The sequence below is a fragment of the Eptesicus fuscus genome, chromosome 22 (genome assembly GCF_027574615.1).
Source record: "Eptesicus fuscus isolate TK198812 chromosome 22, DD_ASM_mEF_20220401, whole genome shotgun sequence".
NCBI classification, from domain to species: Eukaryota; Metazoa; Chordata; class Mammalia; order Chiroptera; family Vespertilionidae; genus Eptesicus; species Eptesicus fuscus.
The window spans coordinates 14627043-14645406 of NC_072494.1; the positions used below are offsets into that span (position 1 = coordinate 14627043).

Genomic DNA, 18364 nt, shown 5'->3' on the forward strand with positions numbered 1-18364 from the left:
CAGGAGTGTGTATTGGGGGGAGAGGGGGTGACTGCAGATGGAAAGAACCAAGTGAGGGAGCTCAGCACTGAGGGGCCCAATCTAAGAAGCACCCACCTCAGAATGAGGTCTCTCCAAGGACCCTGCAGCCCGAGATCCCCTCAAGAGAATCCCAGACTGAGACCCCATAAACAATGGGATCAGACTGAGACCCCATAGAGGAGACCCAGGTTGCCATCCCTCCGTGGAGTCTCGTGCTGAAACCCCTGGGGGAGCCTTCCAAGACTAAATTATTCAGTGGGCTCCGCCCCTTCCCTGCCTAGCTGGCCACAACCAGGTACTGGGGTGGGGAGGGGGGACGGAGGGGGACGCTCAGTGTCCTTCCCAGGACCTTTCCCACTCCCCTTCCTCCTAGGCTCTGCCTTGGGGCCCAGCCGTGGGGGAGAGGCGACCCAGCCTGGAAAAGACATAGGGCAGCTTGTTCCAGCCCAGGAGACAGAGGGCGCCTCTGTCCACTCCTGGCCCCTTGCCCCACTGGGTGTCTATCTGTGAAGGGGTGGAGCCGATGGAGGGGGGTCAGTGGGGGAAGGAGGACTGAAGACAGGTCTCCCCACACAGCTCCAGCAGCCACAGTTGCAGCCTTGTCTGTCTGTCCAGTACCTGCTCCCACCTCAGGCCCAGGCTGACAGTGAGTATCCTGCCCCATCCAACCCTGGCCAGCTTGGGCCAAGGGACTTCGGTAGGGCTCCAAGAGTTTGGGGACCATGGCATTGTGGTGCACGGAGGGCCTGGGAGGAGTTCCGATGATAGCAGTTTGGGAATTGGGGGAGTCAGGGTTTGGAGCGTCGTGAGAGGAGGCAAATGCAGGCCAGAGAGGTATCTGGGAACTAGGTGAACGGGTGGGGCCGCCAGTGGGGGAACCCAGCCACTGAGTTTCCAGGGGAGCAGGCCTTCCGACCAGGGAGCCCCCAAGGGCCCTCCCAAGGCTCCCTCCATCTCCCAGCTGCTGGGGAGGGGACCCCACCCTGGGCTCACTTCCAGTGAGGTTAGAACGAGAGCAGATGGAACAGCTGCTCTGCCTGACCCCTGCAGCCTCCGCCTCTGCCACCCCGCCCAGCCGTGACCCAGGGAAGTCTGGAGGTGGCAGGGCATAGACGGTGAGATACCAGGGAGAGGGGGCGCGAGGGAACTACACCCACCCCCAATTCTCCCTGCGTATAACCTCCCCTGTCTCCTCCTCTTTCTTGGCCCAGACCTCCAGACTCCTCTTCCCCCCACCCCCCGCCCCCGATTCTTTTCTCTTTGTTTTCCCAGGTGCCCCCTCCCTGTCAAGGTCCTCTCTGAACGGCCCCTACATTAAATGCCTGGCTGCTCTGCTCGCTCCAGAGCCCCAGGTGCCCCTCCTGGATGGGGCCTGTAACTGAGCCTCCGGCACTCCTCCCTCGCACGCCCCTTATCCCCTCCATCAGCCAGGCTTGGGTTCCATCTCCCCCACGTCTCTGTGACAACCGCTTCTCATGTCCAGAGTTCAGGTGACACTCACAAGGGCCCCATTGAAGAGCGGGGGTGTCATTTGATCAGGGCCTATTGTCCAGCCCCTCAGGCCTGGGGCAGGATGGGGACACCTGATCTGAGATACCTGAGCTGCCCCCTGAGGCTGCGAAGGGGCTGACTGTCCCCAGACCCAGGGAGAGAGACCCCTGGCTTGGCAATCTCCTCTCCGGACAGACCCCTTCATTTTTCTCCTCCTCTCTCCCAGCCCCTTAAACTCAGAGGACCTTACTCACTCAGCTTTTTATCTCCCCCAATACATACCAGTCCCCTCTGCCTGCTGCCACTGTCCCCACATCTACCAGCCTGGGCCTTGGGGTGGGAGTGGCCGGCAGCAGGGACAAAACCCCGCACAGGTCTCCTCTCCTCTTCCCTGGAAGCTCTGGCTCCAGGGCAAAGGCTCAGACATTCCTCTCTCCCTTCCCACCACTACCGACGGAAGGAGTAAGAGGAACCAAACTAGAGGTGATAGAGGCTCACCCCAGGGAGCCAACGTGCCATGTTCAGGTCAGAACAGAGAAGAAAGACCAAAAGAGGCCCCCAGTCTGCTGACAGGAAGCTCAGAGGCAATGAGACCCTCTCCCCATGAACCTGGGCCATCCACTCGGGCTGGCACCTTCTCCATCAGGTGTCCAGGGGCATCAGACTGACTCTTTGCCAGGGGTGGGCAGCAGAGTTGAATCTGTAGAGAGGAGCCCAGCCCACTACCCCCAACAGCAGAGCTTGGCTGTGCTAGGCAGGCAATGTCCAGGGTAAAAATAGAGCCAGAGGAAGCCTGGCTGGGTCCTGTGACCACCCCTGCCTGCCTGCCTGCCTGCCTGCCTGCCACACCCTCCTCCGTGTCTGCCCAGGCAGCCGGAGACCTTACAAAGTCCACTGCAGGCCTCTAGAGCCGCTCCCGCCATCCTGCCTCCAGGCCCCAAACCCTGGCTCCCCCCGGGCTGGTGTCTGGATTGAGGGACACAAAGAACGGTCTGGACGTAGATCTGTTTGGCTTCCCCTGCATCATAAAATCCCAGGGAAAGGTACATTGTGACGGGGCTCCGATCTCGAGGCCATTGGGGCTGTGGAACCAGGGTCAGGGTGAGGGCCTGCGCATGGTTCCCAGCTCACTTCCATGGTGGGGGGGGTGGGTAGGTGAGCTGCGCAATGGGTTCTGAGCTGGAGACGGCGATGGAGACTCTCATCAATGTGTTCCATGCCCACTCGGGCAAGGAGGGGGACAAGTACAAGCTGAACAAGAAGGAGCTGAAAGAGCTGCTGCAGACCGAACTCTCTGGCTTCCTGGACGTAAGCACCGGGCGGAATGGGGGAAGGGTGGGGGGACGGAGTGGGCATCTCCCTGCCATCTCCCCACCCCAGCCCAGCCCAGCCCAGCCCAGCTCATCCATCTCCTTCCTCTCCTGGTTCAAGTCAAAATGCCCTGATTCATCCATCACCTGTGCCAGGCCCTGTGTCAATACATCCAAAACAAGGCCCACAGTCTAGCAGGGAAAGACTGATCCTGAAAGTAAACCTTGAACACCAAGAAGCACACAGAGCCTTAACAGAAGTGGCAGGAAATATTACGGGAGGATATTAACCTAGTTGAAGTGGCACCTGAGCCGTAGATTTCCAGTGGAAGATTACCAGGGTGAAGGTGGACATTTTAGGGGGAGGTGTCAGTATGAACAAAAGCATGGCAGAAAGAACATGCAGCATGCTCAGTAGTTCTGACTGCAGCGAAGGATGCAGAAAAGTGGGCTAGCTCTGACCAGGCAGCTCAGGTGGTGAGAGCGTCGTTCCCAAATGCCAAGGTTGCAGATTTGATCTTTGGTCAGGGCACGTAGGGGAAGCAACCAATAAATGCATACGTAAGTGAAACAACAAATCAATGTTTCTCTCTCTTTCTTCTTCTTCTTCTTCTTCTTCTTGTTCTTCTTCTTCTTCTTCTTCTTTTCTTCTTCTTCTTCTTCTTCTTCTTCTTCTTCTTCTTCTTCTTCCTCTCTCTCTCTCTCAAATCAGTTTAAAAAAAAAAAAAGTAGGCTAAAGGAGAAGTAACAAGTGAAACAGCTTTGAGGTTTTATTAGACCTGGGTTCAAATTCTGCCACTGCCACTTTCTTTCTTTCTTTTTTTTTTTTTAATATATTTTATTGATTTTTTACAGAGAGAAGGGAGAGGGAATAGAGAGCTAGAAACATCGATGAGAGAGAAACATCAACCAGCTGCCTCCTGCACACCCCCTACCGGGGATGTGCCCGCAACCAAGGTACATGCCCTTGACCGGAATCGAACCTGGGACCTTTCAGTCCACAGGCTGACGCTCTATCCACTGAGCCAAACCGGCTTCGGCTGCCACTGCCACTTTCTAGCTGGTGTGACTTTGGACACACTGTTTAACCACCAACGGTCACTTTGTTTCTTCTCTAGAATAAGAATAACGAAACCTACTTCACACTATTTGTGTGAGGATGACACTAGACAAGGCTCCTAAACGCCAGGCGTAGTGCCTATCCCACCGCAGGCACTCGACGTGGAACTGACGTTGTTACCACTCTGCCTTGCTGAGGAGCTTATTCTGTGGGCAACAGGAGACTCCAGGGGCAGTTTTGAGGAGGGCAGCAGAGGAGTCCCGTAATTAGATGTAGTTCCGCTCTTGCTCATCTACGTCTCCTTCTCCCCAGTCCACCACCCCCTTGCCTCTGACTCAGCCCTATATACATCTCTCTACAATTATCTCTCTATCTCCTCGATTCGCAGGCCCAGAAGGATGCGGATGCGGTGGACAAGGTGATGAAGGAGCTAGATGAGAACGGAGATGGGGAGGTGGACTTCCAGGAGTATGTGGTGCTGGTGGCTGCCCTCACGGTGGCCTGTAACAACTTCTTCTGGGAGAACAGTTGAGCAGACAGCCCCAGTGGGCAGCGCCCTTCCCCTCTGCACTGCCATACCTGCCCCTACACCCTGCTTTCCGTCCTCCCCTCCTCCCCCTCCCCATAGTCCCACCTTTGCCCACCCTCCAACAAGGGCGCAAGAGTAGTGGGCCAGGCCTGCAACTCGTCTTTCATTAAAGGCTTCTCTCTCAACAGCTGCTGTCTGTCTCCTTTGGGCTCTGGACGTGGGTGGGGAAGTAAAGGTGGCTCACTTCCAACATGCCTTGTTTGGGGTGGGATCTTATTTAGAGAGAGGCCACAGAACCATTACCTCTTCCTACGTGAGGGATTCTCAAGGCCCAGGAAGGTAGGGGTTCAAGGTTCCACCTGGAAGTGAATGAGACGTTAGCTTCTCGGCTATAAAAGCCAGAAAAAGAATTTCCCTTCAACCTTAAAAGAATATTTAGAGGATCTCCCATGTGCTAGACGCTGTGTAGGAACTGGGGATACAGCAGTGAATAAAACAAACACGATCCTTACCCTCACACAGATAAAGTCCAGTAAGGACGCCAGACCATTAAACACATACACAGAAATGCTAGGAAGGAAAACAAAAGGATCCTGATGGGCACATATGGGGGTTGAAGCGGGTGGAGGGTTGAAGATGTGTTCATTCATTCATTCATCAAACATTTGAAAATCCCGTATATGTCTGTATCAAAATCCACATAAATGGCAGATGAGGAGGGAAGACCTGGAAGGGAGAACAGGGACTCAAAGATCCCACCCAAATTAGGACTTAACAATATTCAGGCCAAGTTGGGGAGGGGAGAAAGTGAAGAGGAAAATATGGAGGGGGCGGTGGTGGTGACTGGAACAGGATCCAGTAGAGGTGTGCTCCCAACACTAGCCCCCAAGCCTTGGCCAGGGGTTCATGGCACTCCACAACTCTCTGGAGAGAGCAAATGATAAGGGGAGAACCAGTGCAAATTACCCAGGCCCGGTGGTCCGGAAAAGAGACCCACACAAGTCCCACAAGAAGTTTATTTATTTTTAAATAATATTTGTATTGATTTCAGAGATGAAGGGAGAGGGACAGAGAGATAGAAATATCAATGATGAGAGACACATCATCAAACGGGCACGTGTCCTGACCAGGAATCGAACCCAGTGACCTCCTGGTTCAGGGGCTGACCCTCAACCACTGAGCCACACCGGCCGGGCCCACGTAAAGAATTTTAAGACGCTCTGCCTTAGTTTGGGGAAACGAGCAGACGCGCGAGGAAATACGAACGTGATTTCCGTGGGGGCCAAATCCGCTCCGAGGGGCCCAGATTTTGTACTAACAACCCTGCCGGGAAGAAGAACCTTCCAAACGCAAGGCCTTGGCCACGCCCCTCTGTGGGCGGAGCGCTGTGAGCTCTCCGAAGAGGCCCCGCCTTCTCTCTACGGCTCCGCCCCGATTCCCGCGCAGGCGTAGCACAAACCTTCCCGCCCCCTAGGTGTGCGCAGATCTGACGTATGACGTAATTGCGTCGACGCCATTTTAGCCGGTCCCACTCCGCACTGGGCGTGGCGGCCATTTTGTTTGGGCACCGAGCGGGAGTTGGTGGCAGCGGTTGTGGTGGCACAGACGAAAGGCAGGAAAGGGCAGGCCGTGTGAGCAGGTGGACCGGACCGGCTGAGCCCAGCAGCCAGCCAGCCAGCAACGAACTAACCTAGCAGTCTACCACGTACGCATCTAGCCCACCAAACAAGTTAGCCCGAGCCCCTTCACCATCAACTCAGGTTCGGCCGGCCCCCGGCCCGCCTTCCGCAGCCGTCGTGGCAGCCCCGGGAGGAGCACTGGCGTCCTTTTCCTTCGGTGAGTTTCTGTGGTGAGGAGGATAGCTTTGGGGAGCGGAAGGGCCGGCGAACCGGACGGCGTTGGGATGTGGGAGCGGATAGGGTGCTGGCGCGTGGGAGCCCGGGGAGGGGCGGGGCCTCGGGGCGCGGGGCGGGGCGGGCCCGAATTGGAAACTGGCGGCGGGACTGGCTGGGAGAGGTTGGGGTTTGATAGGGATAAAGAGGAGAATTGTTTGGCGGGTTGAGCCAAGTTGGCGGTCTTGCCAGGACTTGGAGATGGAAGGGAGGTGACATGAGGACTACGGGGTTCGGGGGGACGTTGGGAAGTCATGGCAGCTTTCAGGTTAAATTTCATAGAGGGCTCTCTGGGAGCTAACTCCCAGGTGAATGCCGATCAGGAAACCTGGCCCGCACCCTTCTCCCAGGTCCCCAGCCCCTTGCTCAGGCCCCTTCTTATTTCGGAGTCGCATGCCAGTTTTGAAACTCGGTATGCCTGTGTCCTCTCGACTCGGTGGTTCTCGATTTGGGCTACACGTGAGAAGCACTGGGGAGCCTTTCTTCCCCTCTCCAATTGCTGACTCCCCAGACCTCACCGCCAGATATCGTGGTTTAATTGGTTTGGGCCCAGGTTCCTGCACATTTTTTTAAAGCTCCTTGCAGCCAAGGTCGTTGAGGACTGCGCTGGATGAAAAGCCAAACTCTTACCCTTCCTTTAGCTAGGTCTGGGTCTGCCGTTTTGGAGGCTTTGGCAGATATTTTCTGGCCCTTGGCCTTGAAGTGTATTCGTTTGACATAACTGTCTTATAAGCTTAAGCACCTGAAATGAGTTTTAGTGTAGTCTTAAGTAGTCTTCGATACAGGCCTTTTCATTCATTCATTCATTCATTCACTGCTGCTTTGGGCCTTTGGCCCCTGTAGAAATGAGGTGGTGGTGGTTTCTGATTTGCTCATTCTGCCTATTGTCCTTTGTAGATCCTCGGGATTTGAAGATGGCTGCACAGTCAGCACCGAAAGTTGTGCTAAAAAGCACCACCAAGATGTCTCTAAATGAGCGGTGAGGCAGCGAACAGCAACTTCAGCTCGTTCATAAGAAAACATTACTTAAATTGGCCCTGGGGTCCAATGCACAAAAGCCGGTTTTAAACTAAATACCAACAGAAGGCTACAGACCTCTGTTCTTAGTTGCATCTTATTTATGTGGTACACAGAGCAAATTGGGCAGTTGTTTCAAAACCCCTTACCAGTAGATTTTTATGTTAAGCTGTCTGAAATATTTATTTGGTGGGATGTATTTTAAAAAGACTCCTCACACCCTCCCTTTTCTTCACATTTTTTTAACATTGACACCGGGATGGTGCAGCTTGGTAGCACGGTACCCTGGCTGCAGTAGGCTTGCTGCCCAGTCCAAGGCCAGCAGTGTTGTGTCTGGCCTGTAAGAGGCGGGTAGCAAGCTTTGGATATGTCCAAAGGCCCTTGAATGCCATTCTTGGGCCTTGTAAGAGGCACTTGCTTTTGCTCCATTTCACTTTCTTTCCATTCTGCTTTTAGTTTGTTTTTGTTTTGGATTCTTTTACAGTTAAGTGTTCTTCTCTTCCATTCCATTAAGCTTATTTTACAGAAATAATAGTGTCTTCACAAACTCTTAAACAGTTGAACTAATCTAACTTTTTCAGAAATAGTTGAACTAAAAAAAGTAATCATTTCAGACTAAGAAAAGCGAAGATACTAAAAGGCGGTTTCTGTCTATGAGAGCTCTGTTCATTGAGAGCCTTTGACCAGTGATTTTAGTAAGTTGATTTTAGAACACGTATATTTTTGCCTTTTCTGAAGCATATGTGCTTTTCTCTTGGATGCACTGATTCTTTATAGTCACATAACTAAGTGGACAAATACATAAGAAAATGTGATGCACTCCTATAACTTGCATGGGTGCATTATTTCCATGGGCTTTGAAGGTGCTCTAGTCCTTCCTTATATTTGCCCTTAAAATGCACCCTCAGTTCTCCCAGGGTTTTGACTTTCTTTGTTTGTCTTTGAAGCTACATCTTTTGTCTCGTGTTGTCATCATATCTGCTTACTGCGTGTTTTTCATACCTTTCTCCTCTCTAAAAGCCGTTACTTGAGCCCTTGTTATCACTTTTGATTGAATGTGCTGCACTTAGCTGCATTTCTAAGTTTCTGATTCTTGCAAGTTTATGGAAGCAGAGGAGTCTTTAACCCACATCAGCTTTGATCTAAGTGTACCGCTTTACTTAAAAGTTCGTGGGATCTGGAGTTCCTGGTCTAGCAAGCCATGAAAATGCCAATAAATGTTTTATAATAAAGCTTTTATTTAAACATCCATTCTGTTCGACCTTGAAGCTTTACTAATATGCTGAAGAACAAACAGCCGATGCCAGTGAATATTCGGGCTTCGATGCAGCAACAGCAGCAGCTAGCCAGTGCCAGAAACAGAAGACTGGCCCAGCAGATGGAAAATAGACCCTCTGTCCAGGCAGCATTAAAACTTAAGCAGGTGAGAGAATGAGTCTTAACATTCCAGAAGCAGCTGGTGATTTCTGTCGGGCAGTCCACTAAGACTGTCAGGATCAGGAGTGACACAAGGTGGCTCAGGCAAAAGCTGAAACTTCTCTGCAAGAAAGAGAAGTTGAGAGAATTCCCATTTTGGCAGGTACCAATAAGTAACTTTTTGTTGTCTTTCTCTCTTTTAGGGTGTTTGCCATCAATGTGGCCTGTTTCTCTGTTATCAATGAGTGCTAATCTCTTGTTTTCTGATCCTTTGTCCTTAAAGTAAATTCACTGGCTTTTTCTACAAAGAAATTTTGGTTTTAGATGACCTTCGAAAAATCCTTTATTCCCTGTTAAATGATTTACAAATCAGGGAAATACTTTTATTCTTTCTCCCCTAGTCAATGGTTTGCTTTCAAATTTCCAGTAGGAGATAATCCTATTCAGACCTGAAATAAAAACCTGCTCTTTATTATTCATAGACTTTATATGCAAGTCCGGACAGTGGCTGTGGAAGGATATGTCCAAGCTGTGGCTGGGCGTCTGAAGGGCGGTGCCATGCAACTGTAAGGACTAACTGGTAGCACTGCATGGCTGTGCATAAATTCAGCAGTTAAATATAACACCACCCCACCCAGAACCATTGGGCTCACTGACCAAAAATAAACAAGGCCTTCTGCTTCAGCTACCTTAAGCCTTGGAGTGACTGCGTTCGTCCCTCACTCAGGAAAGCAGTAAAAGGCACCACCGCTTTCTAGGAGTAAATATAAAAAATTGCTGAAGACCAGTCTCTGACAGGTCATTCCGAAGGATCTTTCAACAATAAGCTTTAAATATAGGCTGTGCAGAAATAGCCTCTAGAGGGGCACTATCCAGTAGAACTCTGACAGTAGTAAAAATGTTCTGTGTGCTCTCCAGTACGGTAGTCGCTAGCCACAGGGGACTTTTGAACACTTAAAAGGTGCTTAGTGCGATTGAGGAGCTTAATTGGTTGGGGGTAGGCAGGTGTTTCTTTGTGTTTTGTGTTTTTAATTTTATTTACTTGAATAGCCACATGTGGCTAGTGGCTACCTTAGCGTACAGCATAGTTCTAGAGTAGAAACTGGGTGATATAGTGGACATCCTTAAGCTTCCTGTCAATGTTAGAGACCAATATTGGTGGCAGGTAAGGCTTGGGAAGGGAGAAGAACTAAGTGCTGTACATTCTCCCTTTAAAACACAGATCTTGGGAGAGTATTCTCAGGATGCCTGAACAAAATGACATGTAGGATGAAGTCCTGACCTTAAAATAGTATGCAGTCAGGAGAGCGATGTCATGGGCTTTTATGATTGGTTACACCTGCTCACGCTAGGTGCATAACGTTCAAAGCCTGGCCCTCTGATTAGAAGCAGTTTATGATCTTGTGCTAGAAAGCTAATAATAATAACTCAGAATATATGGTTGCAAAAAAAAAGTCATTGGTAGTCGTTTATGGGTGAAGCCTAAGAATACATAGAATTTATTTTCATTCATATTGACTGATGGCTTTATAGGAAAACAAGTTTGCTAAGGTCTTGGTTGTGTTCAAAGCTACATAGTTACATTTTTCTTTGAAGGAATTTAATTCCTTGGTATGTGGTCTTCATAATTTTTCTTTGAGGGACAGATTATTGAAAATCTTTGTCTCTGATATGTCTTTGTCCTGGAGTGTGGGCCTGAGTTTTGTGATTATAGCTCACCTGTCTTTATTCCGATGCAAATTTGGCCTGTCGCTCTCTGGAGATACACTTGAATTATATGTTTATTTTGAATTAAATGTCATTATACTAGTTTAACGGAGCTATTTGCAAGGGTAGACATGGAATTAAGGCTATTTAAGAAGTTAAGAAAAGGTGATTTGACTTTTTTTGTGTTTATTTACATCTTAAGGTAAAAAGTGGAACGTCTGGGGATATGTACTCAGGAAAAATGGAACACATTGGCCTCTGAGAAATCAAATGTTGTTCTTAAGTCACAAGAATTCAGATGAACTTTTAATTTAAATTTTGCCCTGAGTGATGAACTTCCTGTGATGTTTGAGTAAACCTTTGAAGACAGTGGTAGTCCTTGGGCAAGTATTAATCAAGTCATATCATTGTCTGTGATTTAAAAACAACACAATCAGGATTTGGAATATAGAGTGTTCTTACTAAATCTTAAGTTTCAAGTCTTGGTGTCCAAGACTTTTATAGGCAAACTAGCAAGGTAATTTGTTGTAATGCCAATTCCATAGGACCATTCTCAAGCTTCTTAGAAGCTCTGGATCAGAATTTTGCCTTTATGTCATGTTCTGAGGCTTGCTTCTAGTTTAACATCCTTATGACACCCACAGCAGGTTTATCTGCCTCCACATAGTCATCTCACTTGCTTCTTTTTCTCTGCACTTTGAGTTACAAAATCCCACTGGATTGCTTTTTTGATCTCAATCCCTCAACACCTTTTCTTCCAGAAGAGCTTAAAGCAGCGCCTGGGTAAGAGTAACATCCAGGCACGGTTAGGCCGACCCATAGGGGCCCTGGCCAGGGGAGCGATCGGAGGACGAGGCCTACCCATAATCCAGAGAGGCTTGCCTAGAGGAGGACTACGTGGGGGACGTGCCACAAGAACCCTACTTAGGGGCGGGATGTCACTCCGAGGTCAGTGCTCTGTACCTGATCATTGTCGAGCCCCACCCCCTTTCCTTTTCTCTTGGGCTGCTTATGGACACATTTGTTAACATCTTTAAGCCTGAATTTGTATTAATATAATTAATAACTTGATATCACATATTTTTAATAGTGCTGCATGTCCTTTTATCAATACCATTCCTTTTCTGATTATGTGCAATGATGAGAGGCTATGACCTGCGTAACAACAGGTAATTCATGTCATCTCCATTCCATTTTAAAACACCCTGCTGCTGCTTGAATCAAAGCACATTCTAGAAATAAGTCAAGTCTTAAGAAATGTATGGGTCTGTTGGCCTATATCTTAACCAGTCATCTCTTTTCCTGGTGCTAGTGAAATACTGTTATATCTATAAAAAAGAGAAGACAAGTTGACCCATAGCACTTAGCTATATATACATTTGGGGCACTGTTCCCTGTATAGTTATTGTCCCTTACAAGAGTGTATTGAGAACAGGAACCATATCCTTTATTTGTAAATTTACCGTAATATTAGGTGCCTATCTGATTATTCAATAGATACTTATTAAATGTACATACTTCCTAATTACCTTAACTCCTCCCAGCTTCTTCCCAAAAATGGATTTTTGGTCAGACTTGTTGAATTGATTGAATAAAGAGCATCTTAATCTGTTCACATTCCATATGCAGCTTGTCCCACCCAACCTAAAAATTACCTGAATTAACTTATTTAACCTTTACCACCTTCCTTTGGTTAGAATCTACTTTGTCTCTCTTGGATTTACCTGCATATACATTGTATGCCTCCTCTCTAAGGTCAAAACCTGCTCCGAGGTGGACGAGCCGTAGCTCCCCGAATGGGCTTAAGAAGAGGTGGTGTTCGAGGTCGTGGAGGTCCTGGGAGAGGGGGCCTAGGGCGTGGAGCTATGGGTCGTGGCGGAATCGGTGGTAGAGGTTAGTCAGCTACCAACTTCAGAGAATAGCTCCCTCTTACTTCTCTCCCTTTAAAACTCAGAGCCACCTTTCTGCACAGCTTCAAGTCATAGGCAGGCTTATTTGTTTGTCTTGTTTTGTTTTTTGAAACTGGCTTATTTTTCTAAATTCACATGGTGGTAGTGCAAAAGTCTGTCATGGGTTTTCTAAGAACTAGTCAGGTACATGTTATAGAGCCACGTTATGTGTGCAGTCTTCCAGACTCTTGTGAATTTAAATTGTATTGTTAAAATGACAAAGTGGTCAGTTTTGGGTTTTACCTTTCTCTGTCCCTGCCCCACCACCACACACAACTCACCCCATAACTCAAAACCCCTCTTTTGAGTCTAAAAATCTAAAAGAGGAAGGTGTACAAAAATGAAGCAGAGTTAAAGATAAGGATGAGATCTGGAACTGGGTATTGACTCTAAAACCAAGTAAATTCAAGGTAAAGTTTGTGTCTGTAGGAAACCAGAGATGACTTTTTGAGTACGTTTATTAAAGCTGGGGACCGTGGAACAAGGAAGGGCCTAGGAGAGAAGAAGCAACAAAAGGGGCCTTGGAGACAGGTTCAGGGGTTAGCCCAGGACCACACGTGCCCCTGGTGGCAAGTCTCATGGGGAGTTGAGGATATGCACGCCTGTGGAGGGAAGGAGAAGGGGGTAGAGGTTAGGGCTTGCTCCCAGGAGGTAGAAAGCAAGGATGGTATTGTGTCAGTTCACTGACTGACTCATGTTTGATAACAATCTTACCTTTGAGACTTAGTGATACTTGTCTTGTGACCTCTTGACCCAGATTGGAAGGGTTTCATGGTGTTGGCTGTTAAAATGCCAGATCTCATGGGAATTTTCTGGCTTAAAGTTTAGTGGAAAACTCCCAACATCTGTCGAAGAAAAAGAACATTTTTACTCTCTTAGCTTAACCCTGTATATATGGACTTTGGTCCTTTTAAAGTGTGTGGTGGGTCCATAATTTATGACCTTAACATTGCCAAGGGATAATAACTGTTAGGAAAGGAAATTTGATTAACTGAGGGCTTGTTTTCTTCTCGCCTGTTATATGTTGCTTGGCTTATTGAGTGAAGTGCAAGCTAGTTTGGGTTTCAGGATGAAATCGCATGTTTCCAAATTACCTTGACTTGGTTTCTGAGCAACGACAAAGGGGTGAGAGAGTCAGAGTCTTAGCTGGGTATGTTTTGTTAGGTGAATTGAAACCACCTCTCAGATAACCATAATTGTTATAAGTATCTAGAATAGCAGATAAAGTGGCTGAGACTACTCAGGATGTTTTTTCCCATCTCCCCACATTGTTCCTATGTAAAAATAACTCCTCAGTCTCCTGACATAGGGTCAGCTCTTTAGGTCTGTAGGTTTGATAAGTTTGAGGAGAGATAAGCTAATTTTCCAGAAGGATCTCCAGTAAAGCTTAATTTGAAAACTGTCTGGCTTCATACCCCTGTTGCTCTGTGCCCTTATTACTTCCTCCCTATCTTAATAAATGAGTTTATCTGTAATGTATTTTAATTATGAACTTATAGTAGGTCTCAAAGTTGAGATCATTTGTTTTAGGAAAGATTAAGATTTTTTAAATTATCGGTTTCCCCTTTATTTTTAGAATAAAATTTTAAATAGCATTTAGAGATGAGCATATAATAAGGGATTCATTATGTGTGCTTTCCATGTGTTGCTTGCTACCCAGTGTGTTTCCTATTTTTCCAGATTTCTCCTCTTTGCCCTGCCCTTCAGCCTCTCAGCTAGGCCCCACTGCTCTAAGGGGCATTTACTGTAGCACCCGTTAAACCTACTTGTAACTGTCTTTTTTTTTCCCTTGGGCCAGGTCGGGGTATGATAGGTCGGGGAAGAGGGGGCTTTGGAGGCCGAGGACGAGGCCGTGGACGAGGGAGAGGTGCCCTTACTCGCCCTGTACTGACCAAGGAACAGCTGGACAACCAATTGGATGCATACATGTCGAAAACAAAAGGACACCTGGATGCGGAGTTGGATGCCTATATGGCACAGACAGATCCTGAAACCAATGATTGAAGCCTGCCTTCCCTCCTCTGAGAGACTCTTGTTAAAAAGTTACCACGTCTGTAAATAACCTTGAGATAACAGATGAGAAGAGCCTACCTGATTGATGCTGGAAGGACCTATCACAATAGACTATGGACTTACTTGCCACCAGTTTGTGCATTTAGTGTGTTCCTTTTACTTTTTTGATAACTGTATTGTATGAAACCCTTTTTTCCTCTGACTTGGGTTTGGTTTGGTTTTGTTTGGGTTTGTTTGTTTTTTCCTTCTCCCAGACTTCTCTTTGAACATGAATATGTCAGCCCTCTTTCCACTTCTGCCTCCCCTCACCTGCCATATATGCTCTGACTGTCTAACATTTCCTCTGTTCGTCTCTCTATCCTCTGAAAGTCCCAGAAAGAATCCATTCAGTGTTCCTCCCTAATGCCTAGGTGTCTTTGATACAGTTCTGTTCTGTATCACTTTAATAGCCACTTAGAAGTGGTTAGAAAATCTGGAGTTCAAAAATGCATTCTGCCACGTTGATATTTTAGTATAGTAAATTAGGAACATTGGCCTAGCTACAGTGTCACACTACAGGTTATACGTGGTAGCAGCTCTGATTCGATGGAAGTTGCTGCCATGTGCATTGATACCACATATGTGAGCTGGTTTGGGTGTGTGCATTATTTCTACCATGGAATAAGATTTGTAAACCTGCCTCTTGGCTTTGTATCACATCCAAAGGGGTGCTGTTGGGTTGGCTGACACCTGCAGTAGAGGGAAAGGCCATTGGGTAAGCAGATGCTTCAGAAGGGATGGGAGAACTATGGCAGATACCTGCTGGGGAGGGGTCAGAAGATACCCGTGTTGAATATAATTCTTAGGTTCATCCCAAACCAGTCTTGGGCTTTTCCATACATTGGCTTTGTTTGACCCTCTTATTTCCCTTGAAGGTTTGTAAGTTCAACCATATTCTGTCAACTGTTCGAGTTTCAGTAGAATCTTGTATTTATGGTTTATTATAACAAGAAATTGTTCTCTCAAATCCAGCTAGGACTTTTTATTTGTTGTGCTCTTGGAAATGCTATGGCTACTGTAACACTACCTTAATATACCCCTTGTAGAGCTGAGTCCTTCATAGTCGTGTTAAAATTCTTGGGAGGGCCCTAGCCGGTTTGGCTCAGTGGATGGAGCGTCAAACTGCAGACCAAAGGGTCCTGGGTTCAATTCCGGTCAAGGACACTTACCTCGGTTGCAGGCTCCTCCCTGGCCCAGGCCCTGGTGGGGTGTGTGCAGGAGGTAACCAGTCTTTGTGTTTCTCTTACCAATATTTATCTCTGTCTTTCCCTGTTCCACTCTCTTTCTGAAAAATATCCTTGGGTGAGGATTAAAAATAAAAAGAGACAAATTTTAAAAATCCTGGGAAGGGGGTATTGTGGCTTTGGGTCAGAAAGGGAAGAATCTGTCCACCCCTGAGTAAGCCTTGCAGAAAGATTAACCACACCAAGTAATGTACTGACCCGTTTGGTCCATACAAAGGTCAAGCAGTATCCTGGAACCCAGCACTGGTTTCCCTTTTTCCCTGTACTGTTGAAGAGAAAATAATCTAACCACCTCCAGGCAAACCAATTACCATTGAGCTACCTGGTGCCCTAAACTGTTGGGAGGTTGTGTTCATTGCATGCTGGGAAGGAAATTTTGATCAGGACATCCTGAACTTGAATCCTGTCTGTATGACCTAAGCTACTTTACTTAACCCCTCTGTGCAGCACGTGGTTTAGTTAGCTGTAGAAGGGAGAGCTTGGAAAGATCACATGGGGACAGGACCTAACCATGCTGACAACCAGTCTGACCTGGATTCTAAGTATATAATTCCTCTTAAGAATGGACTGAGACAAGGTCTTCAACCCAGACAGGTGTTCATAATCTAACTAGAAGGAATAAGAAGCATTTTTATGTGGGTATGGGTAAGTGTAAGGATATCTCCATTGGCAGCCCCCAAGGCCCCTGAGGGAGGTGCTGATCAACAGTGGGCAGCAAACTTGACATCCCCTGATTGCCTTGCATCAGGCACATCCCAGGGTCTCTAAGAAACCTTTGGGAAGAGAAAGGAAGGGGGAGCTGCAAGATGAATGGGTTCCTTACCCTCTTCATACAACCTGGGATGACCTAGGATTTTTCCCCAGCCCTCCCCCAAAGTAGCTAACAACTACATTCCCCTAAAATGACTTTTTACCTAGACCTTGCCCTCAGGATATATATTCTTTCATCTGGTGACTTTTGAGCCACCTCCAATAATACACCCGGATACTTCCTCTATGTAGAGTGAAAGGCGAGAAGGGGAACCCAGCGGGGACAGGTGAAGGCCACAGTGGAGCCCTTCAGCAGCAGTCTTCCAGTGCCGCATTTCAACTCCATGCAGCTCACACACCTCTATGCTCATGCCCATCTTCCCTTATTTGGAGCTCTCACCAGACTTGGCAAAATTTCCAGGATAAAAACTATGGAAGGAGTCCAGAAGTGGGGAAAGGGGCACAGGATGGCAGCAAGTGCCTCCCATCACCACCCCCTTCATCCACTAATGGAATTCCTTTGAGGGGGTTATCTCAGGACAGAATCCCTGGATGCCTCAACTCCCTGGGCTAAGGAAGAGAAGTTGGGGCTAGGAAGCTTGGGTCCTTTGAGAAGGGTCTCCCAAGGCACTGGGTGTACCTTAGTCACTCGCTCTCAGCCTCTTCTAGCTCAGGCTCCCCCTGCCCAGGGTGCTTCCAAGCCCACCACAGTCTGCTGACTCATTGTTCTTAGTCCCTATGGTGTCTGTTCAAAAGGATTTGTTCCATGTCCTCTACACCCTTGGCACTGGCTCCCCTGGGCAGTGCAGGGAGCTAAGACCAGGTCGGGTCTCGTTTCTAAAATCTGAAATCTTTACTACTATGAAAATGTCGACATGGCCTGGTGTTCAGGGGACCCTGAGGCATTCTGGTGGGGTGGAGGGTGGGGGCTTTGAGGGTCCCAGTGGAGCCTAAGCTCCCTTCTCTTTCTGCCTCTTCTATTCCTCCTTCATTCCCAACAGTGGGTACAAGGAATTCCCCTACAGCCACAGGCTCTCTAGCCCCACCTGCTGCTCACTGCAGTTCCAGCACCTGAGGCTTGTGTCCCATTTCTGCCATCCTCTGTCCCTATTGAGTGTCCCCGATAGAGTGGAACCAGGAGTCAGCCTGGCTCCTACGTCAGCCTTTTACTCATTCAGCCACCATCTGCAGAGGACTTGCCATGCAGACACAAACAAGGCATTATTTGTTAGAAGGGCACTGGGTGCACAGAGAAGAGAATGACAAACTGGATCTTGAAAGTCCTAGGAAAGTTGAACAGACAAGGGAGAATATTCCAAGTAGAGGGAACAACAAATACAAAGGTATCCAGACCTAAAAGAGCATGTTGTATGCCAAGTGTGTGTTAGTGGAAACGGGCCCAGGAAGGCTCTGGGGACTGTGATGGTGGCAGCAGCCACCATGGCCCTCTTACCTTGTCGGGCTGGCAGGCCAAAAGGCCTGTGACAGCTGAGGCTTCATGAAGCCTCTTTATTTGTATTAATTTTTTTTAAATATATATTTTCATTGATTTCAGAGAGGAAGAGAGAGATAGAAACATTAATGATGAAAGGGAGTCAGAGATCGGCTGCCTCCTGCACGCCCCCCACTGGGGACTGAGCCCGAAACCCAGGCACGTGCCCTTGACCAGAATCGAACCTGGGACCCTTCAGTCCACAGGCTGATGCTCTATACACCGAGCCAAACCGACCAGGGCATGCATGCATGCATTTATTTATTTATTTATTTATTTATTTATTACTTACTTATTTATTTATTTATAGGGGTCACTGGCCCATCTTTGCTTGAAACTGATGGGTCCAAGATCCAATCATTGAGTTTTGAGAGAGAAACATTGATGTGAGGGGGAAACATTGATTGGCTGCCTCCTGCACGCTCACTACAGGG

The 18364-nt window shown here is 47.9% G+C and overlaps 2 protein-coding genes across 11 annotated transcripts; both read left to right on the forward strand.

Moving 5' to 3' along the window:
* Positions 1 to 80: 80 nt before the first annotated feature.
* On the forward strand, positions 81 to 4598 carry S100A1 (S100 calcium binding protein A1). Of its 3 annotated transcripts, XM_054711403.1 has the most exons (4): positions 81 to 316; positions 598 to 667; positions 2668 to 2820; positions 4271 to 4598. In XM_054711403.1, the coding sequence occupies exons 3-4, from the start codon at positions 2680 to 2682 to the stop codon at positions 4412 to 4414; spliced, it is 285 nt and encodes a 94-aa protein (XP_054567378.1). In that variant the 5' UTR covers positions 81 to 316; positions 598 to 667; positions 2668 to 2679; the 3' UTR covers positions 4415 to 4598. The 3 variants fall into 3 exon arrangements, with proteins under 3 accessions (XP_054567378.1, XP_008154007.1, XP_054567379.1); XM_008155785.3 differs by lacking the exon at positions 81 to 316 and having other exon boundaries at positions 438 to 667; XM_054711404.1 differs by lacking the exons at positions 81 to 316; positions 598 to 667 and adding an exon at positions 2457 to 2555.
* A 1348-nt stretch (positions 4599 to 5946) lies between these two features.
* On the forward strand, positions 5947 to 15496 carry CHTOP (chromatin target of PRMT1). Of its 8 annotated transcripts, XM_054711401.1 has the most exons (7): positions 5947 to 6247; positions 7201 to 7282; positions 8590 to 8743; positions 9219 to 9302; positions 11205 to 11391; positions 12199 to 12336; positions 14191 to 15496. In XM_054711401.1, exons 2-7 carry the CDS (start codon positions 7218 to 7220, stop codon positions 14394 to 14396), a joined length of 834 nt encoding a protein of 277 aa, XP_054567376.1. In that variant the 5' UTR covers positions 5947 to 6247; positions 7201 to 7217; the 3' UTR covers positions 14397 to 15496. The 8 variants fall into 8 exon arrangements, with proteins under 8 accessions (XP_054567376.1, XP_027987359.1, XP_008154004.1 ...); XM_028131558.2 differs by lacking the exon at positions 12199 to 12336; XM_008155782.3 differs by lacking the exon at positions 9219 to 9302.
* The last annotated feature ends 2868 nt before the right edge of the window (positions 15497 to 18364 follow it).